At 37.1% G+C, this 26,262-nt stretch overlaps 1 protein-coding gene across 1 annotated transcript in view; it reads left to right on the forward strand.

The window, feature by feature from the left end:
- Positions 1–1,820: 1,820 nt before the first annotated feature.
- The window catches only part of Klhl12 (kelch like family member 12), a 32,841-nt gene continuing 8,399 nt past the window's right edge, over positions 1,821–26,262 (forward strand). The window contains exons 1-6 of the mRNA XM_026397153.2: positions 1,821–1,982; positions 3,404–3,643; positions 7,145–7,298; positions 8,702–8,919; positions 16,435–16,584; positions 19,707–19,821. Coding sequence (XP_026252938.1) covers positions 3,449–3,643; positions 7,145–7,298; positions 8,702–8,919; positions 16,435–16,584; positions 19,707–19,821 — 832 coding nt within the window. The 5' untranslated portion in view covers positions 1,821–1,982; positions 3,404–3,448. The remainder of the gene's footprint in view (positions 1,983–3,403; positions 3,644–7,144; positions 7,299–8,701; positions 8,920–16,434; positions 16,585–19,706; positions 19,822–26,262) is intronic.

The following is a 26,262-nucleotide window of genomic DNA, read 5'->3' on the forward strand; positions in this document are numbered from 1 at the left end:
ATGTGGCTCAGTGGTTAAGCACCCCTGAGTTCAATCCCTGGTACAAAAAAATATAGATAGATAGATACATAGAGATAAAAAATAAATATATAAATAAAATAAATATCATAAATACATAAATATATGTGAAATATATAATATCAATATATAATAGTATATAATTAACAAATATATATTTTATATATTTATGTATATAAATATATTTTTATATATTATAAAAATACATATATATTGGACTGGGGCTATAGCTCAGTGGTAAAGCGCTTGCCTCACATGTGAGGCACTGGGTTCCATCCTCAGCACCACGTAAAAAATAAATAAAGATACTGTATGTCCATCTACAACTAATAAAAATTTAAAATATATAGTGTGTATATATATATATATATATATAGATACATACATACATATACACAAAAAAAAATTTTAAATCCCTCTTTAAGTTCTCTCTCATATTTGGAAATGTCCTTAATTTAGCAGTAAGAAACTAGGGCAAGGTCATTAAAGGTTATTTTTGCATCCAGAAAACAAGGAATTATTTTTCTTTTAAAGTGTACATATTTTTACGTCACATGTCCAGAAACAAAAGATTTGAAAAACCTCATCCCCCACCGACTCCCCCTCCAAGCCAACCAGTTCCTCTTCCCAAAGAAACCAATGTTATCACAATTACATTTTATATATATTCAAGCATACGAATATTTTATTCTCCTGCCTTTTTAATGCAAATAATAGTTACACTGTTCATAGGTTATTATTAAATTGCATAAATGTACCACGCTTAATTGAATCAGTCCCCTTGTTTTCAATTCAATCTACAAACTGCTGCAGTGTACAGCACGGCACATACATAATTTTTCATATGCACATGTATGAAGGATACATTTATTTAAAAACCAAGGTATATTTACATTCATAATTCCAGAATGTCCTCAACAGAATTTATACCAATCCTGCACTCTCATCCACAAAATGCAAATGTCAGGGAGCGTTTTAGATCAGGAAGGTATAATATGGAAGATGGAAATGTTATGTAAAATTAGAATGCTGCCCACTTGGCTATGATTTTATTATCTTTAAGAATCAAAAGTCCACACAGAGGAAAACCGTGTAAGCAAACATACTTAGTTTGGACATTCACATAAGCTGGGCCAAGAAACATCTTTCCCTTCTTAGCCATAAGAGAAGTGCACAGAAATCCACCAGAAGCAAAATTGCTGAACAACGTTCAGCATCGATGACATCGCAAAAGTCAGAAAAGCACAGTGGAGATAAGGACTACTGGGGCCTCTTTAGGAAGACCGTTTGCAATTTTCCTTCACAGTGTTTAACTGCTAGTGGCCACAAGTCCCTTCCACTTATTGTCTTCTAATGAAAGAATTAAAATAACCCAAGTGGTGATGATTGGGCCCCTTATGATGCAGAGAATGCTGAGACCTGTGGACCGCAGCCCTTAGAAAGCTCTCACCGCAGCGGTGGGCAGTGCAAAAAGGCCGTCGTGGACCATGGCCTCGAAGAAATTGGAAGCCTCTGCGGGTTTTCTCTGTGGGAGTGGATTCCTAAATATCTTGCAGGTAAATTCTACTCCCTACAATTAGATGTTCAGCTCTGAAAGCCTTGGAATCATCCGTGTCGGCCAACCACGGAGCTGCAAAGCTGCGCGACCCCCTCCCTGGCCCACCTTTTCTTTTTGGCCTCCTCCAGATGTATGGAAAGTCGCCTACCCGGTACAGGCCAGTCACGTGATGCCGCCTACTCACATGATGCGGGCGGGGCGGGCCTCGTGCTGCATTACGTCATCACGTCGCGCGGCTGCAGAGACTAGAGCCGGGACGACCGCGGCTACCGCTCCAGAGCCTCCGGGTCTGGGCGGCGGCGGGGGCGCTCCGGCTCCGGCTGAGCCGCCTGCTGGCCCCGCGCCCCACCCCCTCCCCACGGGCTGGGGACGGGCCCCGCGCAGCTGGGTGGGCCCGGGAGCGGAGGTGAGTGGCGCGGAGGTGGTGGCATTCCGCCTTTCTACCCCTCAACTCCCGATTCTGGCCCTTCCCCCATCCTCGGTCGCCCTCCCAGGTGGAATGGGAGGGTCGCCGGGAGAGGAGGGGTGCTGGGGCTCTAGCGGCCTCCCCTCGGCTCCCCAGCGCCGCGCCCCTCCCGCTCCTCCACCTGGCGGTGCCTGGTGGTTATCAAGGGAGGAGACCCCGTTTCTTATCTGCAGTTAATCCTTCCAGAATTTGGAAACCGTCGCCCCCATCTCCAGTGGTGGAACCCCTTTATTCAGATATTAACGCAAGTTCTAGAATAGATCACTTCCAAAAGGTGAGGGCGAAGGCTGTGCTGAGACTGCTCGGCCAGGCAGGAATGCCCAGAGGAAAGACTACTCTGCACTAAGGTTACCGTCAGTTTTGACAAACCGTTAAGTCTAGCCACAGGCTGGGCCCTGCGGTAACGCCCCAGAGCACCTTCAGAGACTGCAGACATTTGATCAGACCTTTCTTGCATCCTTAGAGTTAAAACCAAGTTGATTTAAGGGAAACGTGTGCTTTTTTGTAAAAGGAATCTTGCTGAGTCGTCGGAGGGAGTATCTGGAGTGCGTTTAGAGAAATGCAGCCATAAACAAGTTGATGAGAATTTTTTACTGGTTTTAGCATTCAAAAATTAGGACTGAGTTGTGGACTTTTAAAGACCAGTTTGACTTTTCTTCCTCATTTTGGAAAGTTTTGTGTTTCAAATAAAACTGTCTCAATAACAACTAACCCCATTTCATTCCTCAGAAATATCCTTGAAGGGAAAAAAAAAAAGTCACACATCTAGTGTGACTAAAGCCCATCCACAATCAAAAAACTACTTAGGCTGATTTTCAAATGTGTAATCTGTTAGTTTATTTAATTAATGCATACAAGTGAACTTTGCACAGTCACCCCCTTGATCTTTACAGGGCATATAGGTCCTAGGAACTCAGAGTTGCTGAAGTCCCTTATAAAAAATGGCATAGTATTTGCATATAACCTATTCACATCCTCCTGTATTCTTTAAACCATCTTTATGTTATTTATAATACAATGCAAATGCTATGTAAATATTCTTTACCTGTATTGTTTAGGGAATAATGAAAAGAAAAAAAATTGTACATGTTCATTGCATATGAAATTTTACTTGTTCAGTGTTTTTTGATTCATGGTTGGTCAAATCCATAGATGTGGAACTAGAGGAAGAAGAGGTAACTTTTACTTGGAATAGTTGGTGGCTAGATCAAGGTGGTGATGTCAGGAATAGGAGTGTTCTCTACTTGTGGATGTTTGGGTCTGAAGAAGCCTTTTCTTGATTCCTTAATTTATAAAGTTAATTGAGTGTATTCAGTTTCCCCATTTATTCATATATGCTCTTCATTTTTTTTCTCTTATAGTGGCAGAATCCAAGGACCCTTTTTGTTTTTTCTCCATATTACTTGATGGGAGGCATTATGGCCCCCAAAGACATAATGACAAATACTCATGCTAAATCCATCCTCAACTCAATGAACTCCCTCAGGAAGAGCAACACCCTCTGTGATGTGACATTAAGAGTAGAGCAGAAAGACTTCCCTGCCCATCGGATTGTGCTGGCTGCCTGTAGTGATTACTTCTGTGCCATGTTCACGAGCGAGGTAAGTGGTATAATGTTGCCACACAAATGAGACTCAGAATACATAATCTTGTTGATGTCTCTTTTCACTGAATAAAATAGTAGAAGTTTGATATGATAGTGAATTTTTATGGTAGAGTAGCTAAAACAAGCAGTCTCTGGATAAGATGTGTGTTGTTTTCCTCATCTCTAAATTAGGGGTGGGAATGATAGTACTACATAATAACATGAGATTACTGTAAAGATTATTTTAGAAGATTACATATAAAGTGCTTAGAAGAGTCTCTAGTGTATAGTAAAACACACAAATGCATTGGATTTTACTTAATGTTTTTTAAGTTTGCCTTCCAGTTTTCTCCCAAGATTTTAAGGTGAATACCAGGGGAATAGGAAGGAAGGAAAGAGGAAGAATAGGATTCAGACCTAATCTAATGCCTTCTAACAATATATGATGAAAAATTAGTATCCATTCTACCAGTATAGATTCCAGAATGATTTCAAATGAGGAGAATAAAATCTAGTGAATGACTATGCAAAGAGTATGACTTGGAAAAAAAAACTGACTCAGGAGTCTAAGAATTAACAAAGGGAATTAGCAATAGGTTGTCTTTGACAAGTTAAGGATAACTATTTTTATGGACCAGCTACTGTGCTCCATGTTTGTTATGCATATCTCACCTTGGGGGTAGTGTTGCCATCTCATTTTACAAATAAAGGAACAAGGTATATTAAATGAGTTGCCCAAAGTCTTGAACTTGTAAGTGGTAGAGGTAGAATTTAAGCCTGTATTTTCTGACTCTAAGGCCCAGTTTTTGCCTGCTGTGTTAACTCAGCCTCTGAAATATACATTTTATAGTCTACAATCTAATTTTAAAACCGATATAGTTTATGTTACTGTGAGCCAGTGCTCAGTCACATGGTTGGTAGGAAAAACAGAAACTTGACAGGTCGTTCCTGCTAATCTAGGCTAATTTAAAATGATCTTATGTAACATAACCTTACATATCCCTGTGCTATACTGTTTTCCACAATATCTGCCCATGAGAAGCAGTTGGCAGGTAACTGGGTAAGGAGAATGCAGCTGCTGAGCATGAAATGGGCTGCTAATGATATATTGTGCATCCTGTTTTTTGTCAGCTTGAAAAAATTTGTCTACATTATTTTTTCCCACATTAAGAAATAAGTATGGAGTTTTGTAAAATCAATCTTTTTTTAAAAAACTGTTTTTATCAGGCAAAAATGATACGTGGCTTATGTTTGCTCTTAAGAGTAATTGATTTAAAGGAATTCCCAGACCTGGAATTCTAGGTTTGTTTTCTTGGCAGTTCTATATGAACCCTAGCAATCATCTAACTGCACTGGGTGGATGTGTAAAAGAATGGTTGAACTAGATGGTTCCTTGTTATCTTCCATCCATAACATGTTTCTCAAATGTGCAAATGAGAGATCACAGGACTGAGACCAGAGGACCTGGGTTTTACCTGTCTCCTTGTCCCTTACTAATTAAGTTACCAAGCTCAGGTCATATAACTTATTTTTTAAATTTTTTTAGTTGTTGATGGACCTTTATTTATTTATATGCAGTGCTGAGAATCTAACCCAGTGCCTCACACATGCTAAGCTCTACCACTGAGCCACAACCCCAGCCCCCATATAATTTCTGTAAACCTTAGATCATTTATCTCTTAAGTAACAACAACATCATGCTTAACCATCTAACCAGGTGATGTGGGAATTAGATGAAATAATCGTAAACAAGAAGCATGCTGACAGATTGTGGTGCAAAATGTAAATGTGAAATGTTCTGAGTTCTTACATAAATAAAATAATTTTCATATTTAAATTGATTGTCTATTGGGAATACATTTGATTTATTGAATGACAGAATACACATACTCATATCTTTTTTTTTTTTTTTTTTTGGCATCAGGGATTAAACCCAGGAATGCTTAACCATTGAGTCAAATCCCCAGCCCTTTTTAAAAAATTGAGACAGGGTCTTGCTAAGTTTCCCAGGCTAGCATAGAACTTGCAGTCCTCCTATCTCAGCCTTCCACTCACTGGGACTACGGGCATGTACCACCACAGCTGGCTATTAGTGATGTTTTTTAATGTCAGGGATTGATTTGTGTTTTTGCTTTGGTAAAGAATGCTTTTTGATTATTCTATGGTTTGATGAAGAAATCAAAGATAATAAAGCCATCTAGTTCATAGTGTAAGTGTACTAGGGTTTTGTGGGTAAAATCACTAAAGTTTAAATCTAGTAAAGTTTTCATGAGGTAATCAGCTTTCAGATAGATTATTGTCCTGTAAAGTTGAAGATTTTTACTCTAACAATTTTTTGCTGGGCATGATGCCACACGCCTGTATTCCCAACAACTCAGGAGGCTAAAGCAGGAGGATCACAAGTTCAAAGCCAGCCTTAGTAGTTTAGTGAGGCCCTAGGTAACTTAGTGAGACCCTCTCTCCAAATAGAGATAAAAGGGCTGGGGAATGTCTCAGTAGTTAAGTACCCCTGGTACTTCAATCTCTGATACCAAAAAAACCCACATTTTTCTGTGATTATCTGGCCTTATCAGTACTCATTATTTCAAGGAACTATTCTAGACCAAATGTACAACCAATTACAATCAGTAATCCTAAAATAGAGTCATCCCAATATTTTATAATTGAATTTTGTATGTGTGTGTGCTAAGGCGCAAAGCTATGGCCTCACACATGCTAGGCAAGGACTCTGCCACAGAGCTAATATCTCAGAGACCCATTTTTTGAAAAAGTATCAAACAATTCAGTTGTATTGAGAATGTTAATAGAAGGCCCCTTGAGGTAATCTGCATATTCCTTTTCGTTGTTACTAACTTTAAAGGTAGGTGACAGAATTTGGTAAATTTGGAAAATGTGAACTTGTAGCCCACAGGATCCTCTAGAAGCTTCAAATTTTGTATGTTAAAAGCACATGGCTGGGTGCAATGCTACATGCCTGTAATCCCAGTGGCTCAGGAGGCTGAGCAGGAGGAACACAAGTTTAAAGCCAGCCTCAGCAAAAGCAAGGTGCTAAGCAACTCAGCAAGACCCTGTCTCTAAATAAAATATTAAAAAGGGCTGGGGATGTGGCCCAGTGGTTGAGTGCCCCTGAGTTCAATTCCCATTACCAAAAAAAAGCTCATGGACACTAGTGGTATATTCATACTGCATTTGTTCTATTCTTTAAAACATCTATTTTTGTTTTAATATGGAATTGGGATTTTAAATTATTCACTCGTAATATTGGTATTCTGCCTCTCTATACTCCTAGGGTTACAGATAACTGCCTTCTCCATTTGAAAAGCTCCAAATTTATGCCCTATTTCCTTTATACAAATCCAATAAATAGATCATCATTTTAAAAAAGATGTTTATATGATTGATATTATTAACATCCTTTTTATCTGTGGGGATTTGAGATTTTACCTTTATGTTGTAGAAGTATTCTTAGAAAATATTCTTAGATAGAAAGTAGTCTTCTTATCCTGTGAATTTTCAGCTTTCAGAGAAGGGGAAACCATATGTTGATATCCAAGGTTTAACTGCTTCTACCATGGAAATTCTGTTGGACTTTGTATACACAGAAACAGTCCACGTGACAGTAGAGAATGTACAAGAACTGCTCCCTGCAGCCTGTTTGCTTCAGCTGAAAGGTACAGACATTGAAAGTTGGTGTTGTTCATACCAGAATAGCTCTGGAAATATTTAAAATAGGTATAAACTTCATCATAAAACTCATGGAAACCAACTATGGGAACATAAGTTTACCATCCATGGTTTTTGAATCTTTGAGCAATGAAAGATCAGATGTCAATAACATTATGAAAAAAACCTCTCCAAATATGAGTATCCAGCTATGAAAGAGAGTGTTTACACCTCTTCTGTTTTTTATAACAGTGGAAGAATGAATAATATATATATTTTCTGACACATACGTGTATACGATACCCCTGTAAGAGTTCGTTCTTCTAAGCCAAGGAGGAATGGAACCTTATGGTATTCATTGCCTGCATAGATATATTTAACTGCTTGGCCATCACATGGCCAGATTGATATGGAGCCTACGGGCACTTTTCATGGTAAACTTTTTTGTATCTTTAAATTTTTGATCCATGTAAAATATCTATTAAAATTTAAACTGATATAAGAAAATGATAGTGTAAAAGTCACACAAGTAGACATAATCTCCCTTCCAGTTTCCAGTCTTTGCTTTTTATAAACATATAATTGAAATATTTTCCATTTTTATTCCAGGATAAGCTAGTTAGAAGTTTTTGCATTAGTCCAGAGTAATAAAATTAAGGTTACACTCTGAACATTTTTTTTTTTTTTTTTTTAATACGGTACCAAGGTAGAACCCAGGGCCTTGTGGATAGTAGAATTTTAGGCAGGCACTCCACTACTGAGATACAACCCCTACTTTGGTCTTTCTGATTAGAGAAGTATGAAATTGTTTGTGGTATTTTCTGTTTTTTCCTTCACTTGAGCCTTTTAATAAGGTTTGATGTAGAGTATAAAATAGTTACATTTGCTGAATTATTAATTAACTTTATAGATTGATTTTCAAGTTTTATAGTTTTGCTTAATTGTGCTAGTGTCCCTGGAAGCAGTTCATCTTGCTATACTCATTTTAAAGATGAAGCAGAGGCAGATATAAAATTCTAATGAAAGTGACATAGCACATAAGACAGAAATAAGATTTTAATTCCTTAAACATAGAATTTCTAGCCAGGCGTGGTAGCACACACCTGTAATCCCAGTGACTTGGAAGGCTGAGGCAGGAGGATTGTAAGTTTGAGGCCGGCCTCAGTAACTTAGTGAGACCTTGTCTCAAAATTTAAAAAAAAATTGAAAAGAGCTGGGGATATGGCTTTGTGGTTAAGCACCCCTGGGTTCAATCCCTGGAACTAAAAAAATAAAATAAATTTTCTAATCTGCTTCTTAGGTGTTGAGCTGGTATTCCTCTAATAACATACAAAGATGATGGTCGACATCCAAGAATATAAGACCAATTCACACCTGACCCAAATATATTCACTACCTATATTTGTTCTAGGGGTGAAGCAGGCCTGCTGTGAATTCTTAGAAAGTCAACTGGACCCTTCTAATTGCCTGGGTATCAGGGACTTTGCTGAAACTCACAATTGTGTTGACCTGATGCAAGCAGCTGAGGTTTTTAGCCAGAAGCATTTTCCTGAAGTGGTACAGCATGAAGAGTTCATCCTTCTGAGTCAAGGAGAGGTGGAAAAGCTAATCAAGTGTGATGAAATTCAGGTAAAGATTTGGCTTGGTGTTATGGTTTCTTCAAAACTGGGCCGTATCACAATGGTGGAGGGGATTGGATCTCATGAAGATTCAGGGAAGAGCAGGGGAGTGGAAGGGATGAGGAGGGAGGGAGGAAGGAAAAAAGATGGAATGAATCTAACAACAATACATCAATGTTTATAGCTGCTCAATTCACAATAGCTGAACTATGGAACCAACCTAGATGCCCTTCAATAAATGAATGGATAAAGAAAAAAAAAAAAAAAAAAAAATCTAACAACATCATGTTTTATTTATTTATACACACTCTAGAGGGAATATCTCCTTTTTTGTATTTGAAAGAGTCAATCAAGAAAACCAATAAAAAATAAATATAGGAGTGAAAAGATCAGTAAAGAGAAAAGGGAGAGGGAGAAGAAGGAAGGGGAATGGGGATTGGAAATCAGATTCCTTTTATGTATAATTATGTCAGAAGGAACTCAAATAATATGTATAAATATAATGCTCTAGTAAAATAAAACAGGGCCATTACAAACTTGCAAAGGAGTTACTATGCTTCTGTATCAGAGCTTCATAATTAAACTGGCTCCAAAAATATTGGCTCCAAAGACTTCAATTTATTTGCCTGGTTATGGAGAAGGAGTTTACCATATTCTTGCTTAAATATATGATCCTAGTGGTTAAGAACCACTATTAAATAGAGCCAAATAAGCAGAGATTGGAAGCAAGATAAAGGTCCAAAGAGTACTATTAACCATTCACTCATTTTACAGAGATTTATTGAGAGTATTTACTATGTGGCAATCACTAAAACAGGTGCTATGAATCCAAAACTGGTAAAATACAATTCACAGTGTAGAACTAGACACAGACTTATAGACAAAAAAAGAATAGAATATAATGAAAATAATGAGCATATACAAAGTAAGAAAATCACTCTGGGCGGCACATGCCTGAAATCCCAGCAGCTCTGGAGACTGAGGCAGCAGGATCACAATTTCAAAGCCAGCCTCAACAACTTAGTGAGGCCCTGAGCAACTCAGCGAGACCCTGCCTCTAAAGAAAAAACCAAAAGGGCTGGGGATGTGGCTCAGTGGTTAAATGCCCCTGAGTTCAATCCCTAGTACCAAAAACAAAAAGAAGAGTAAACTTTTGCCCAGGAGTGGATCAAAAAGGAAGAAACAAAAAACTTTGGGCTGAGCATGGTGGTGCATACCTGTAATCCAAGTTACTAGAGAGGCTGAGGTAAGGAGATGATAAGTTTGAGGCCAGCCTTAGCAACTTAATGAGGCCCTAAGCAATTTAGCAAGACCCTCTTTCAAAAAAAGAATTTGAAAGGCCAGGGGTGCTGGGGATGTGGCTCAGTGATTAAGCACCTCAGTGTTCAATCCCCATTACCACACACACACACAAAAAAAGTTTGGTAATGAGGGCCTGCATAAGCAAGAGCCAGACATAACTGCTTTACAGAGTTGCACAGGCATGGAAGGAAGGGTCCTGTGAACTGGATGTTAAAAGAGTAGTGATTCATCTAGCAGAGGAAAAACTACCTGTGCCAGGTACCCACTCAGTGACTGAACCCAGCAAGGAGAATCTTAGTCAACCCCAATTCTAAATCAAAGTACCTGAAGTTTAGCAAAGTTTTTATGCAGATAGGTCTATAGTTAGGCTTAGAATTGGAGTGAAAAATCCAATGCCTTTGAAACCTGTAGTTTTAATCTCTAGTAGCCTAATTCTGTAGATAGCAACTTCTAGAAAAATACCTGTCAGAGCCGAGTGATAGGATAGACTGTTGGATTTTGTTTCCCCCAGTTAGGAGAAATTTGATTTTCTAGGCAAGCTAGTAAGATTCTCCTCACTTTTCTCCTCAATTCTCCTCTGGTAATAAGAAAATGGAATTTTCATTAAGGGGTTTCCTCATGGAAGCTAGTGGCACCTCAACAGGTGTACCTGTGTTTAAGCCGAGATTTAAATTTTATAAAGAATTAAAAATTTGATTAATATAGTCTTAAGTGCCGCAGGAGGAATTTGCTGCTTAAAGAAATTCTCGGGCTGGGGTTGTAGCTCGGTGGTAGAGCACTTGCAAAACATGTAAGGCACTGGGTTCGATTTTCAGCACCACATAAAAATAAATAAATAAAGATATTGTGTCCATCTACAACTTAAAAAAAAAAATAAACAGAAAGAAAAAAGAAATTCTCTGATTTTTGGGGGAGGGTTGGGGACATACACCAGGGATTGAACTCAGGGGTACTCAGCCACTGAGCCACATCCCCAGCCCTGTTTTGTATTTTATTTAGAGACAGGGTCTCACTGAGTTCCTTAGCACCTTGCTTTTGCTGAGGCTGGCTTTGAACTCACGATCCTTTTATCCCAGCCTCCCAAGCCACTAGGATTACAGGCATGCTCCACACTGGGCCTCTGATATATTTTTATAAACCAAATGATTACTTCATGAATTATTTTGTCAGAACTAAGATTTTTATGTAATAAAATGACAGATTTTATATATATATTATTATATATATATATATTTTTTTTAATTTTAGCCAAATTTTTTGTTACAGGTTAGTGACTTTTTCTGAGGGAAAATTTATTAGGACACATTGGTGAAATTGTTTCTAACAAAAGAGGAATTATCTTGCAACTTCACATGCTGTTTCAGCCCAAAGAGACTGCTGTTACAAAAACTGCTGAGTCAAGAATATGCTAAAGGGGGATGGGGTTGTGGCTCACTGGTAGAGCGATTGCCTAGCACATGTGAGGCGCTGGGTTCAATCCTCAGCACCACATAAAAATAAATAAATAAAAGTATTGTGTCCATCTATAACAAAATATATATATATATATATATGTATATATATATATATATATATATATATATATGTATGTATATATATGTTAAAATCTTAGTTCTCATTCTCATGGTGTAGGACATGTAAATCCTTGTGCTGACAGGCCAAGCATAGCCAAAAATTGTATTCTTCAATCTTGGAAACTGGCAGTTTGTTAGATTTGCTTGAAAATTGGCAATTTGCTTGATTTTTCTTGATTTATCCATAAAATAGAAAATATAGTGAATGAAATAAGCACTATAGACACTGTTCACTATATGTGATAATTTACTCAGCATTTACTATTGGTTTATTTACCAGATATTTATTGGGCACTTACTATGTGCCCAGAACACTTCTAGGTGCTGGGATCCAGCTGTGAACAAAACAGACAAAAATCAGTTTCTTGGAGCTTCCAGTCTAAGAAGTCTGCTCTTGGTATTTTTATCTTATTTAATTCTTATATCTCCATTTTTTTTTAAAAAAATTATTTTTTAGTTGTAGTTGGACACAATACCTTTATTTCACTCATTTATTTCTATGTGGTGCTGAGGATGGAACCCAGGGTCCCGCACATGCGAGGCAAGCGGGAGGCAAGCACTCCACCGCTGAGCTACAACCCCAGCCCCTATACCTCCATTTTTGAAAGAAGAAACTGAGGCTTGGAAATTAATCATTATACCACACCTAGTAAGTGGTAGAGCCAGGATTCAAATGCAATCAATCTGGCTCCAGAGTCTCTTCTGTTAACCACAAAAGCTGGAGCTTTGTCACATGGTCAGTTTGTTCATAATTTTCCAAATGAGAAAGCAATTCAGATGTAATTTATTTTATTTGGGAACTGTGAAGACTTAGGAACAAAGTAAAATGTAACAAAGCCTTATTCGGAAGTTAGAAGCTTACATGAAAAACAGTTTGAGAGGGGTTGTTTTTTTTTTTTTTTTTTTTTTTTTTAGTTTTCCGTAAGTATATATTAAGACTGGCCTTTGCTTTTTATCTGTAATTACAACAAATGGCATATTTTTCTGTTTATATACCAGCCAGAAATAGGAACCAGATGTCTTGATTCCCAGTTGCTAACTAACACTTCCTCTTATTAAATAAAACAGTAGTATATAAAACAGTGGGAAGAAGTATATCATGTTGGTTAAAATAACATGGATTTTACAGTCAGAATTGGGTATAGTCTTGGCTGTGTAACATGTGTTATCTGTTAACTTTACATTTCCTCTCCTATAAAATGAAAATAATATTAGTATTAGTACATAAAACTATTCTGAGCATTAAATGAGAAAGCCAGTGGCTGATACGTAGAGAAATCTTCGTGAAAATTCATTAAAGAGAATCTATTTTTTTCTATAGTGAAACATTAACATTGAAGTTTTTCTTCCCCCAAATTTAGCTGTTTCTCTGCAATTCTAATTTATTTGGCTTCAGTAAAAGTAAGAAGTTCTTCCCATGATTGAAAAACTCATCTTTACATTGTTGTATCTAATTTAAACCTTGAAGCTGGGCATGGTGGCGCACACCTGTAATCCCAACTACTCAGAAGGCTGAGGCAGGAGGATAGGAAGTACCTGGCCAACCTCCGAAACTTAGGAAGACCCTCAAATAAAATGAAAGGCACTGGGAGGCTGGGGATGTGGCTCAAGCGGTAGCGCGTTCGCCTGGCATGCGTGCGGCCCGGGTTCGATCCTCAGCACCACATACCAACAAAGATGTTGTGTCCGCCGAGAACTAAAAAATAAATATTAAAAATTCTCTCTCTCCTCTCTCACTCTCTCTTTAAAAAAAAAAAAAAGATTCTCTCTCTCTCTCTCTCTCTCTAGAAAAAAAAATAATAAAATTATATCTTAAAAAAAAAAAAAAAAAAGAAAGGCACTGGGAATGTAGGTTGGTGATAGAGTGCTTGCCAACATGTGTGAGGCTCTGTGTTCCATCCCCAGTACCACAAATAAATAAATAAAATAGATAGATAGTAATTTAAATATAGAATGTTTCAAGAATCTAGCATGCATCTGCTTTAAACTATCATTCCTTTAACAGCAACAAAAACTTACCAAATCATGGACACACTCTGCACCCTCCCCTGAATTTACTCCATCAATATCCTGGAATATTTTGACCTCGCAAATACTTCTCTAGTACATCCATTTGTGTGTGTGTGTGTGTGTGTTGAGGGGTGGGGGTAATGGAGATTGAACCTAAGGGCACTTAGGCACTTAACTCTTTCCCTACCCCCTTTTTATTTTTTATTTTGAGACAGAGTCTCACTAAGTTGCTGAGGCTGGCTTTGAACTTGTGGATCCTTCTGCTTCAGCCTCCCAAGTACCTGGGATTAAAGGCATGTACCAGTGCTCCCGGAGGACATCTGTTCTTATCACCACTGCTACAAATTAATCTAAATGCCTTCATCTTTTGCATATTATACTAGAATGACATCTAATTGATCTTCCAGCTCTTGGCCATTCTAAATTCTACTTTTGGAAGCCAGGTTTTTGTTTGTTTGTTTGTTTTTTATTTTGATTCCAGGGATTAAATCTCGGGACACTTAACCACTGAGCCACATCCCCAGTCCCCTCCCTTTTTAATATTTTTTTTTAGTTGTCAATGGACCTTATGTTATTTATTTATAGGTGGTGCTGAGAATTAAACCCAGTGCCTCACACATACTAGAAAAGCACTCTACCCGTGAGCTACAACCCCAACCCCCCAGCCTTTTTTTGTATTTTATTTAGAGACAGGGTCTCACTGAGTTGCTTAGGACCTCATTAAGTTGTTGAGGCTGGCTTTGAACTTGCTATCCTCCTGCCTCAGCCCCCTTAGTTGTTAGGAGTGGTGTACCACTATGCCTGGCCCCAGGTAATCTGTATAAAACACCAAAATTCTGATATTTCTAGATTGCTTGAAACCTTTTAATAATTCCCAGTTTCTGTTAAAGTAAAATCCAGTCGTCTTATGTCCTTCTGGGATCTTGCCCTTATTTACCTCTCCATCATAATCTGTTTTTATCTATCTATTTATTTATTTATTTATTTATTTTGTGGGGGGGTACTGGAGATTGAACTCAGGGGCACTCCAGCACTGAGCCATATCCCCAGCCCTATTTTTTGTATTTTATTTAGAGACAGGGTCTCACTGAGTTACTTAGTGCTTCACATTGCTGAGGCTGGCTTTGAGCTCACAATCCTCCTGTCTCAGCCTCCTGAGCTGCTGGGATTATTGTTATCATTTTTTCCATTTCTTCATTCATTCTACTACACTAGCCTTCTATCATTTCCTCAAGTTGCCAGTTCTTTTTTTCTCTAGGAGAGTGCTGTTCAACAGCATATTCTGTAAAAGGGGAAATGATCTGTTCTGTCTTGTTTAATAGCCACTAGCCACACATTGTTGTTAGGTATTTGAAATGTGATCAGTGCAACTAGAAGCTAAAGTTTTGATTTAATTTTAGTTAATTTAAATGTAATACCCATGAGTGGCTAGTAGCTACCATATTGGACAGTGCAGCTGAACGAGTACTTTTGAATGTGCTCTTCTATCTTCCTTAGAGTACTCTCCTTCTCCCTGGCTATGTGCTACTCATCCATCAGATTGAAATGTATTGCTTCTCCAGAGAGGCCTTCCTTGACCTATTAATGTAAATTAGGAAGTCACATGCTATTCTCTCTCATCACTAGTATTTTCCTATAGAGTACGTATTAACAGATTGTTCAGTTTTCCATTTAACAGTTGCCTCTCCACTTAAGAGGAAGTATCATATCTGATTTATTCACTGCTACATAGTCAGTTTCAGGACAATGCCTGGCACTTCGTTGGGTTTCAGTAAGTCCATCAAATGAATGAACTTTCTGAAACACTTTCTGCACTTCCAGAATACCATAGTTCTTGAAAAAAAAACCTCACAGGGTAGTTTTTTGTTTTGTTTTGTTTTAATCTAGTCCCAGTGATACTCTAAAAGGTATCTCTCAGAACATACCCTAGTGCCTGGTGGTAAGGACACAGGGACCTATTCTTTGGTGTCTGTCTTTGGGAAGTCCTAGGTGTTGTTATAGTTAGTGTCCTGGTGGTATAACATAAGGCTTTTTAGGAGGTCTTATCTTATCCAGTTTGTTATATACAAGCCTATACCTAAGTTCCCCAAATGATTAATTATATATAACATCTCAAATAACACAGTGCCTAATACTTAATAGTTGCTTAAATGCTAAGTGACAGTGCTTTGAAAACTGTAGCATTCCAGATGATGACAATAGAAGCTTCTGCTTCAGAGCTTGTGTGATGATTTGGAAGATAAACCCAGAATATTTAGACCAGAATTATGAATAAAAGTTACTTCAAGAGCTTTTGATTTGGACCACAGATTCTCCTACCCACTTTCCCTAAGGTTGCAGAAATAACCAGGCAAAAATTCAGAAATGGGCAACAAGTGACCTATTATTAATTGGGTACTATCTTAATCTCTGTTGTTGTTGTTTAATCAAAGTTGACAGTGTAAAATCTTTGTCTAAAAAGATTGTTTCCAAAGAAATTGTTTCCAAAAGAGTGTTTATTACCTATTTCTGGAAGATGGGAAGTAATGGTGTTGAGCAACAGAGAGCAGAAAGGACCAAGTAAACATCGTTACACTTTTTGAGATTGTGAGCTAATCATAAAAGCAAAAAATTCATGATGTGTAATTGTACATTTACAGGTAGATTCTGAAGAGCCAGTCTTTGAGGCTGTCATCAATTGGGTGAAGCATGCCAAGAAAGAGCGAGAAGAATCTTTGCCTGACCTGCTACAATATGTGCGGATGCCCCTACTGACGCCCAGGTACATTACAGATGTAATAGATGCTGAGGTAAGTCATGCAAGACTCTCTGAATCCAAACCCTTGACTAGCTCCTATAGTTTAATATTTACTGTGTCCTTAAAACTGGTCATTTTAGTGTGCTTGGAGTCTCTTGGTTTGCCTCTCCAGGAATGCCAGAGAGGATAGTGCTGGATACTCATCAGGCACATTTCTAAGAAAAGTAGAAGTCAGACTCCTGACACTAGTCAAAATCTGTGGTTTAATTTAATTTTGTGTGTGTGTGTTTGTTTACATACCTCTAAGAGTTTTACTTAAGCAACATCAGATGATATACTTTATTCCCTTCCCTATTGCACACAAATTGTTATAGATTGCCCTGAAAAGAAGAGCAGATATGCTTTGCTTAGCAAGCCTCTTTATTTTTGCCCTCTAGTGAAGCCAGCGTGAATGTAGTTTAATATACTTTATTTTATTCTTTTTCTTCTTCTCTTTTTGGAACTGGGGGTTGAACCCAGTGATGCTTTACCACTGAGCTACATCCCTGGCCTTTTTTAAATTTTTTTATTTTGAGACAGGATTTCACTGTTGCTTAAGTCCTCACTAAGTTGCTGAGGCTGGCTTTGAACTTTTGATCCTCCTGCCTCAGCCTCCCAAGTCACTGGGATTACAAGTGTGTACCACTGTGCCCAACTGATGCATTTTACTATCAACTTTGTTTAAATGTTGAGTTTACTTACAGAAGTGTTTCCTCAACTTAAGATTTTTGTAGTATGTTTTTAAAAGTTTTATAATACATACCACCTATTACCTTAACCATACCGTGAGAGAACACTGATTTATAACATGTAGGTCCAGGTTAGCAAATGAGTTCCTTCTGTGGACACAGCCCTGAGTCAGTGTGGAAGTTAAATACAAAAACATTTTCTTTCTTAAAACCTTGCACATATGCTTTGCATCCAATCTTTTTGTTGTTGTTGTTCTTTTTTTCCTCCCAGGGTACCCTACCACTGAGCTACATGCCCAGCCCATTTATTTATTTATTTATTTATTTATTTATTTATTTATTTATTTATTTATTTATTTTGGTGCTAGGTATTGAACCCAGGGATGCTTAACCACTGAGCCACATCCCAAGCCCTTTTTTATTTTTTATTTTGAGACAGGCTCTCTCTAAGTTGGTTAGGGCCTCACTGAGTTGCTGAGGCTGACCTTAAACTTGTGATTCTCCTATCTCAGCCTCTCAAGCCACTGGGATTGCAGGTATCTGCCACCATACCCAGCAGCCCTTGTATTTTTTGAGACAGGGTCTTGCTAAATTGCCCAGTCTGGCCTCAAATTTGCAATCCTCCTGCCTCAGCCTCCTCAGTAGCTGGGATTACAGGTGTGCACCACTGTACCTGGTCCCTTGTGTCCAGTTCTTCACCTATCTATTATAGATAGTGCATTGACTCTGGAGCCGCAATCAGGGCTAAAATCCCAAATCCAACACTTACTATATGAGCTTTAGACAGATTACTTAGTATATTTGTACCTGAGCTTTCTTGTCTGTAAAACAGAATAACGGGGGACTGGGAATATAGCTCAGTTGGTAGAGTGCTCACTCATATGCGCAAAGCCCTGGGTTCAATCACCAGAACCACAAAAACAAAACAAAACAAACAGAATAATGTTATCCACCTCAGAGGTGGTTGTGTTAAGTAAATAAACGCTTTTAGAACTGTTTTTTTTGCAGGTTGTATCTCAATGGTAGAGCGCTTGCCTAGCACATGTGAAGCACTGGGTTTGATCCTCAGCACCGCATAAAAACTAGTATATAAAATAAAGAATGTTTGGAGCATGATATTCCCTAAAAGAAAAGAATTGTGTCTTTGCTATTATTATTTGTTTCCCTTTCCAATTCATATTAAAACCTTCTTGGACCAGGTTAATAGATGTGCTATGTAATTAGAGCTTGTATCAGTCAGGGTCCCCATAGGAAACAGATGGTGTGCTCAAAATAGTACAGTTTAAGGAAGGTTTATAGAGGAGCTGTTTACAAAGGTGTTGGTGTAGAGAAACAACAAAAGAAAATGAAATAACAGGGCTTTTGTACGGCCAAGCTGTTAACAACCTTTAATCCTGAAAGGCCAAAGTAGAGGAATGGTTATGAGAACATGAAAGGAAAGAGAATCATGGAGAGACTCGCTCTCTTAAGAGAAACTTTAACCTTTGGTTGGGCCAATTCCAACCAGAAGCCAGGGGTTATGGAACCTTATTGACATAGTTCATACAGGGCAATCCTCTGAACCAGAGTAGAATGGAGGAGGATAGCGAATCTGAGAGTCAAATGACAGTACAGAGCTCCTTGGAAATAGACCTGGGCATTGTGACAGTGCCCATGTGAACCCTGGGGAAATTATTTCAGACAAGATATATTTCCTCCCTCTCATCCCAGAAAATGACAGAAGCCTTTTGCTTTTTCCTTAAATTCTTACTAATTAAGAATTAATTAGTACTATTGGGCTGGGGATGTGGCTCAAGCGGTAGCGCGCTCGCCTGGCATGCGTGCGGCCCGGGTTCGATCCTCAGCACCACAAACCAACAAAGATGTTGTGTCTGCCAAGAACTAAAAAATAAACATTAAAAATTCTCTCTCTTTCTCTCTCCTCTCTCACTCTGTCTTTAAAAAAATAAAAAATAAAATAAAATTCTCTCTCTACCTCTCTCTCTCTTTAAAAAAAAATTAGTAATATTAATTAATAGTATTTGTATAATCTCTAGAAGGATATACAAACTAATAAAAGCAATTCCTCATAAGTGCCAACGTTAGTGGGGAATATATATATGTATTCTCAATATATCGTTTTGTATCTTTTGCTTGGGTGTGTGGGTGTTGGAGATTGAGCATGGGGCCTTGAGCATGCCAAGCATATACTCTACCACTGAGATAATAACCCCAGCTCCCTCTCATTTGATTTTTGATCCATGTAATAAATTATCTCTTCTAAATAAATAAATTTTTTAAATTGTTTCTGGAAACCCATGGCATAGTTACTAGCAGCAATCCTTCTGAAATCACAAACCTTTGAAACTGGTTTTCTGTATTAAATTCATTCGTTGTATGCAAAATTTTAATCTTGCAGTATTAGAAATGGTCTATGTGGCTCACTCTGCTCTCTGCTGTATTTCAGCCTTTCATTCGCTGTAGTTTACAGTGCAGGGATCTAGTTGATGAAGCAAAGAAGTTTCATCTGAGGCCTGAACTTCGGAGTCAGATGCAGGGACCCAGGACAAGAGCTCGTCTAGGTAAGCTGGCATCTTGACTGAATTAGGTGATGTCTCTCAATTACCTCTTTCAGGTGGCATAATACAATTGAAAAGACATTCTGTAAGCAGTACAAAGACTTTGTTTCAGACCTGCTCTTAATCTTTTATTCTGTCATCTTAGGCAAGTCACTGCATTCTAAGCTTCCTTTCCTAGGAAGCAAGAATATCTTTCCTATGTATTTCACATAACTATTTGGAAATTAAATGAGATAATGTTTAAAAGTACTTTATATATTGTCAAGTGTTATGTAATATGTTACAATTTTCTTTGAGTATTTTTGGATTCTGTGAGAGACTATTTTGGATGTCATATGGTAAGTGGTAATACTCTCTCCCACTTCTCCCCTTGTCCTTAGCGAGGTTCTTTTTTCCATTCTAGAATGAAAAAAGGAAGGAAAAGTAACCCAATATAGTAGAAAATACAGGAACATTAGCAGTTACATGCACAAGAGCCCAACCCTGGAGCCAGACTTGTGGGTATAGATCCCAGTTCACCACTTACTAGATACATTAACTTGGGTAGGAAACAACTTCTCTGTGCTTTAATTGCCTCACTTGTAAAATAGGAATCATCATAGCACCTACCTCTAAAGCTATTTCAAAGGAAGTAATTTGTGAAGGCCTAGCATAGTTCTTGTTATCTATTATTTTAGTAAACAAACCTAGGTTTCAAATCCCAGCCCCACCAGTTGCTGTCTTGGTTGGACATGATAACAGTTTATCTGAGCCTATCCTTCTGCCTCTAAAATGAGGGTTGGTTTCTTATCCCACTGGGTCACTAGGATTAATTGAGACAATACAAGTAAGATTCCTACCAGAGCTGGCACAGAGTAAGTGTGAAGATAGTTCTTCTCTTCCCATTTCCTATTGTCTCTAGTTCACTGTCCCAAGACACTAACTGTAATGTGTAAAAGTATTTTATAAATTATGAATTACTCTATATATATGAAGTGGTATTTTTATTGTTTCCTTTTTCTTATCTTGCTATGGAATCATGCATGCTAGGAACATAATTGATAATTAAACTGGTCACTCATAGGTTTAAGGGGAATAGTGTTTTATTTCTCTCTTTTTTAATATCATAAGTACCATATTTTCAAGGTATAAATTTTATTTATTTATTTGGTGGTGCTAAAGATCAAATCTAGGGGTTTGTGCATTATAAGCAAATGCTTTACCACCAAGCCACATCCCTTGTCCTAAGTAAAAATTTTAAAAATATAGAGAAGCATAAAATAAAAATCATCCAGGGCTGGGGACATGCCTCAGTGGTCGAGGTGCCCCTGAGTTCAATTCCTGGTCCCAAAATAAATTTTAAAATTAATTAATTAGGGGCTGGGGATGTGGCTCAAGCGGTAGCGAGCTCACCTGGCATGCGTGCAGTCCAGGTTCCATCCTCAGTACCACATACAAACAAAGATGTTGTGTCCACCGAAAACTAAAAAATAAACATTAAAAATTTCTTTCTCTTTCTCTCTCTCTCTCTCTCCCTAAAAAAAAAATAATTAATTAATTAAAAGTCCATTGACAACTAAAACAATATTTTTTTAAAAAAATCATCCATAATCCCACCACCCAAAGATATTGTTTTTAAAAAAGGGAACTCTCAGATAAGGCATTATAGATGGTACTGTTCTGATAATTCCTGCAGAATGACAAAATGTGATCTGTATGTCATATAATATATACAGAAATATATGTTAACACAAGAACCACATATGTGGGCTGGGGATGTGGCTCAAGCGGTAGCGCGCTTGCCTGGCATGCGTGCGGCCCGGGTTCGATCCTCAGCACCACATACCAACAAAGATGTTGTGTCCGCCGAGAACTAAAAAATAAATATTAAAAAAATTCTCTCTCTCCCTCTCTCTCCCCTCTCTCACTCCCTCTTAAAAAAAAAAAGAACCACATATATAAAATTATAAAAATATTAGAAGGTATAGAGAAATATTTGTTTTAACTTCTGAATGAAAAGCCTTATCTTTTTAAATTGTAAAATAAATGTAATGTAAATTTTGCCATTATAACTTTTTTTTTTTTTTTTTTTTTTGGGTACCAGAGATTGAACCCAGGGGTGCTTAGTTATTGAGCCATGTCCCCAGCCCTTTTTATTTTTTATTTGGAAACAGGGTCTCACTAAGTTGCTTAGGTGTTGCTAAATTGCTGAGGCTGGCCTCAACTTGCAGTCCTTCTGCTTCAGCCTCCTGAGCCACTGGGATTAGAAGTGTATATCACTGTACCTGGCCATTATGACTATTTTTAAATATACAAATGAATAGTATTAAACACATTCACATTTTTGTATAACCAATCAATCATCTGATCTCTTTTTACTTGGCAAAACTGAAACTCTGTACCCATTAAACAACAATTCTAATGAGTAGGAACCTTTCTAGCCAAGATAGAAAAACAGATTCTCACAAGGTTACTTAACTATATCAGTTATATATATATATTTTTAAATTGATGGCAAAAACAAAGAGATGAACTGGAAAAATACATATTCTATATGGTTAATATTTTTAATATGAAAACAACCCACATAAATCAACAAGAAAAAATAATAATAGGAGATCAGCAAAATTGCTGTATAATAGCATACAGAAGAGAAAATAAAAGTGACCTTTAACATTTAAAAATACATTTCAGGGCTGGGGATGTGGCTCAAGCAGTAGCGAACTCACCTGACATGCATGCGGCCCGGGTTCGATCCTCAGCACCACATACAAACAAAGATGTTGTGTCTGCCGAAAACTGAAAAATAAATATTAAAATAAATAAATAAATAAATAAATAAAATAAAAATACACTTCATACCAGGCATGGTGACACCTACCTCTAATCCCAGTTATCTCAAAAGGTAAAAAGGCTTGGGAATGTAGTTCAGTGATACAGCACCCCTGGGTTCAATCCCAGGTACAGCAAAAAATAAAAATAAAAATATACTTCACTAGAAGGTCTAGAAATTAATATTAAACAAAGTAATTATTTGAGTTAAAAATATGTAAAACCCAAAATAAAATGTACATTTCTATAATTTATAAATAAAATGCCCCACTTCTAGGAATCTATGCTGTACAAATAAAAATATATATAAGAATGCTTACCATAAACTGATAATGTTGCCAGAAAAAAAGGAATACAGCCTTAATTCCATCTGAAGGGGAATGAATGATTGACTAGATTATAGTACAACTATACTGGCTAATATTTTGAAACACATTTCTCCCCTGTCCCTAAAATAAAGAACACGTCACTACCAGGATGCCTCAGTTTTAGTGATGTGGGTTTTTTCTCCACATTGTTCTTGTCAGATATCCTAGACACACTTTTCTCATTAAAAAATAAATAAATAAATAAGTACCCCTTTGAGGTGTTCACAAAAAGCAAAGGGAGATCAGTAGAAGAGAAGAAAGGGACCACAAGGGGAGAGGGCCATCAAGTGGTACATGCCTGTAATCCTAGCAAGTCAGGAGGACAGGAGGATCACAAGATTGAGGCCAGCCTCAGTGTCTTGGTAAGACTCTGATCAACTCAGCAAGACCCTGTCTCAATAAAAAGGGCTGGATTTATAGCTTGGTAATAAAGCACCCCTGCATTCCATACAAATACAAAAACAAAACCAAAAAAATACATTTATTGGCAAAAAACAATAAGCTTCCTTCCAGTTGACCCTTTTATATTTGTTTTACACATTAGTCAAATTGTTTTGTGTATTGGTCCCCAACTTAGGATCCAAGGATATTAAATCCTTAGGAGTCCTTCCAGAGGAGACTTTCTAGGCAAAAAGCAAATAACAAAGGAAAGCACATTGAACTAAATAAAAACTCATACAAATTTTAGGGCAAATTAGGAAAATAAGTTTGGCACTACCACAGTAAAGGGTTAAAACCATTTAAAGACTTGACTATACAGTTCAGAAAAGGACAAATATAATTGACTAGTAAATATAAAGGAAGAAAGTTAAACCTAATTAATAATAGTCTTTATTAGTAATAAAATAATAATGAAAACAGTTACTTTCCTACCAGAATATTAGATATTAAAAAACAATATTCAGTGCTACAAAGCATTGAATGAGTTGGCCTTTTAATAGTGTTGGTGGGAGAATAAATTGGTATAGTCTCAAAAAGTCCTTTTCTATCAGAAGTCTTTTTCCAGTTCACATTTTTCACTCCAGCAATCCTTCAGTTTCTTGGTTAAGAAAGTTGTCAGTACCTGGGAGATACAGCTTAGTGGTAGATTGTGTGCTTAGCATGCGTGTAGCCCTAGATTCAATCCCTAGCACCAAAACACAAAACAAAATATAACCAGGAAATTTTCATTTCCAAGGATATTTATATGTGATTGATTATAACCCCTGAAATGCCTAAGAATATTATAACCATGTATTGAAATATTTTGTTAATATCTTTGGAAAGTGAAATAAAAACTGCAGAATAAATATATATGGTCCCATTTCTGTTTTATAAATATGTAGAAACACATCTGGAAGGAAATAATGTTACATTTTGATATGTCTTTGTACTGTGGAATTATGGGTAAATTTTTCATAATATAAAATAGTATTTCATCATATGAAACAAGCATAATGTTTGTTTTCCAAGTTTTTAGTGAAAATGTATTATATATTCTGTATTAATAATTAGAAAAATAGTTTTTAAAAATCTTTTTAATGAGAGCATTAATCTTTTTAATGAGAGCATTAATTCACATATTAATTATGTGAAAGGGGAGGATGACTATATTAGTGCTTGAGTTGCTTTTTCTTAAAGATAACTTAGGAAGGGTGATTCATGCCAGTATCCCAGTGACTCAGGAAGATGAAGCAGGAGGATCACAAGTTGCAGGCCAGCCTTGGTAATTTAGTAAGAATGTCTCAAAAATAAAATGAAAAGGACTGGGAATATAACTCAGTGGTAGAGCGCCCCTGGTTTCAATCCCCAGTACTTCAGGAAAATAAAAGAAAGAAGAAAGAAATTACTTTATTACTAGTCTCTCAAAACACAAGATGAAGTCTTTCATAACAAAGATGTTTGGGATTAATGACCCTGGGGCCCAGCCCCCTGGAACCATAAATTCCCCAAGTGACTCACACTGACACTTCTTCCAAGTTCTGCTGTAGAAAGATTGTTTACTGAGAAACCTTCAATTAACTGGAAGTACTGTTAGTTCTTTGGGTTTTGTAATAATCCATTTCTTATCTGCTTCTGTGCCTCATCTTTCAAAAGCTTCCTCAATAAAATCATATCAATACAGTTTTTTTTAATCTAGAAATTACATAAAGCAACAAAGTAACAGTTGAAAAATCAGTGGAATAGAAAAATAGTTTTTAAAAATCTTTTTAATGAGAGCATTAATCTTTTTAAATCAGTGGAATTAAAATTTGCCAAGTGCAGGAAGTACTTCTCAGTTGTTGTAGCTATCTTCATTCCCTTCTACCTACAGATATCTTCACCTAGTGTCACATTCATCTACAAGAGGAAATGTGTTTAGTTAGAACAATCACTCTCACATTCTCTGTTCAGATCAGGAAGGGAAGAGGTAGGGTAAGAAGGGAAGATATTGGCTGGGGTTGTGGCTCAGTGGTAGAGTGCTTACCTAGCATGCACGAGGCACTGGGTTCGATTCTCAGCACCACATAAATATAAAATAAAGATATTGTGTCCAGCTAAAACTAAATAAATATTTTTTTAAAAAGGCAGATAGGTAGGGGAGATAGTGCTGCCATGGAATTTGGAGGCCAAGCTCAATGTCAGCCTCAGCAATGTAGCCAGGCCATGGAAGACACAAAGAACTTATAGTTCTGGCCTCTTCCAGCTTGAGGAAATTTTAGGCACATAAAAGTAGCTTAATATTAAAGGAACCTGCATTCAAATGCTTTGTTTTTCTAAGGAGCTGCCTACTGAAACCTACTTATTGACTCACTTTGGGGAAGAGTCTGCTTTATTTGGCAAGTACACAAGACAGGTGCCCTCTTAAAATATGAGGTTAATTCTGGGATTCATGTACGGATATGTGAGTGTGTGGTAAGAAAAATTTTATAAACATTTATTAAAAAAAAAATCAGGAGGATATAATGATTTCCCATACCCATCACCCACTTTCAACAATTAACAACTCATGGCCTAACTATTTTAAAGCAAATTCCAAACAGGATATAATTCTATGATAATATATACTTCAGCGTGTATCCTGAAAAGATGAGGGACCTTTTTTAAAAAAACACATCCAAATTATCAGTCTAAAAAACACGGTTCCTTATTATCATTAGATATCAAGTATATGTTTTTAATTTTTTTCCCCATAATCAATAGTTGTTTTAAGGGTTTGGGGGTTTGTTTGTTTGTTTTGTTTTTTTGGGGTTTTTTTTTGTTTTGTTTTGGTATTGTGGATTCAACCCAGGGGCATTTTACCATT

The sequence above is a fragment of the Urocitellus parryii genome, chromosome 9 (assembly GCF_045843805.1).
Source record: "Urocitellus parryii isolate mUroPar1 chromosome 9, mUroPar1.hap1, whole genome shotgun sequence".
NCBI classification, from domain to species: Eukaryota; Metazoa; Chordata; class Mammalia; order Rodentia; family Sciuridae; genus Urocitellus; species Urocitellus parryii.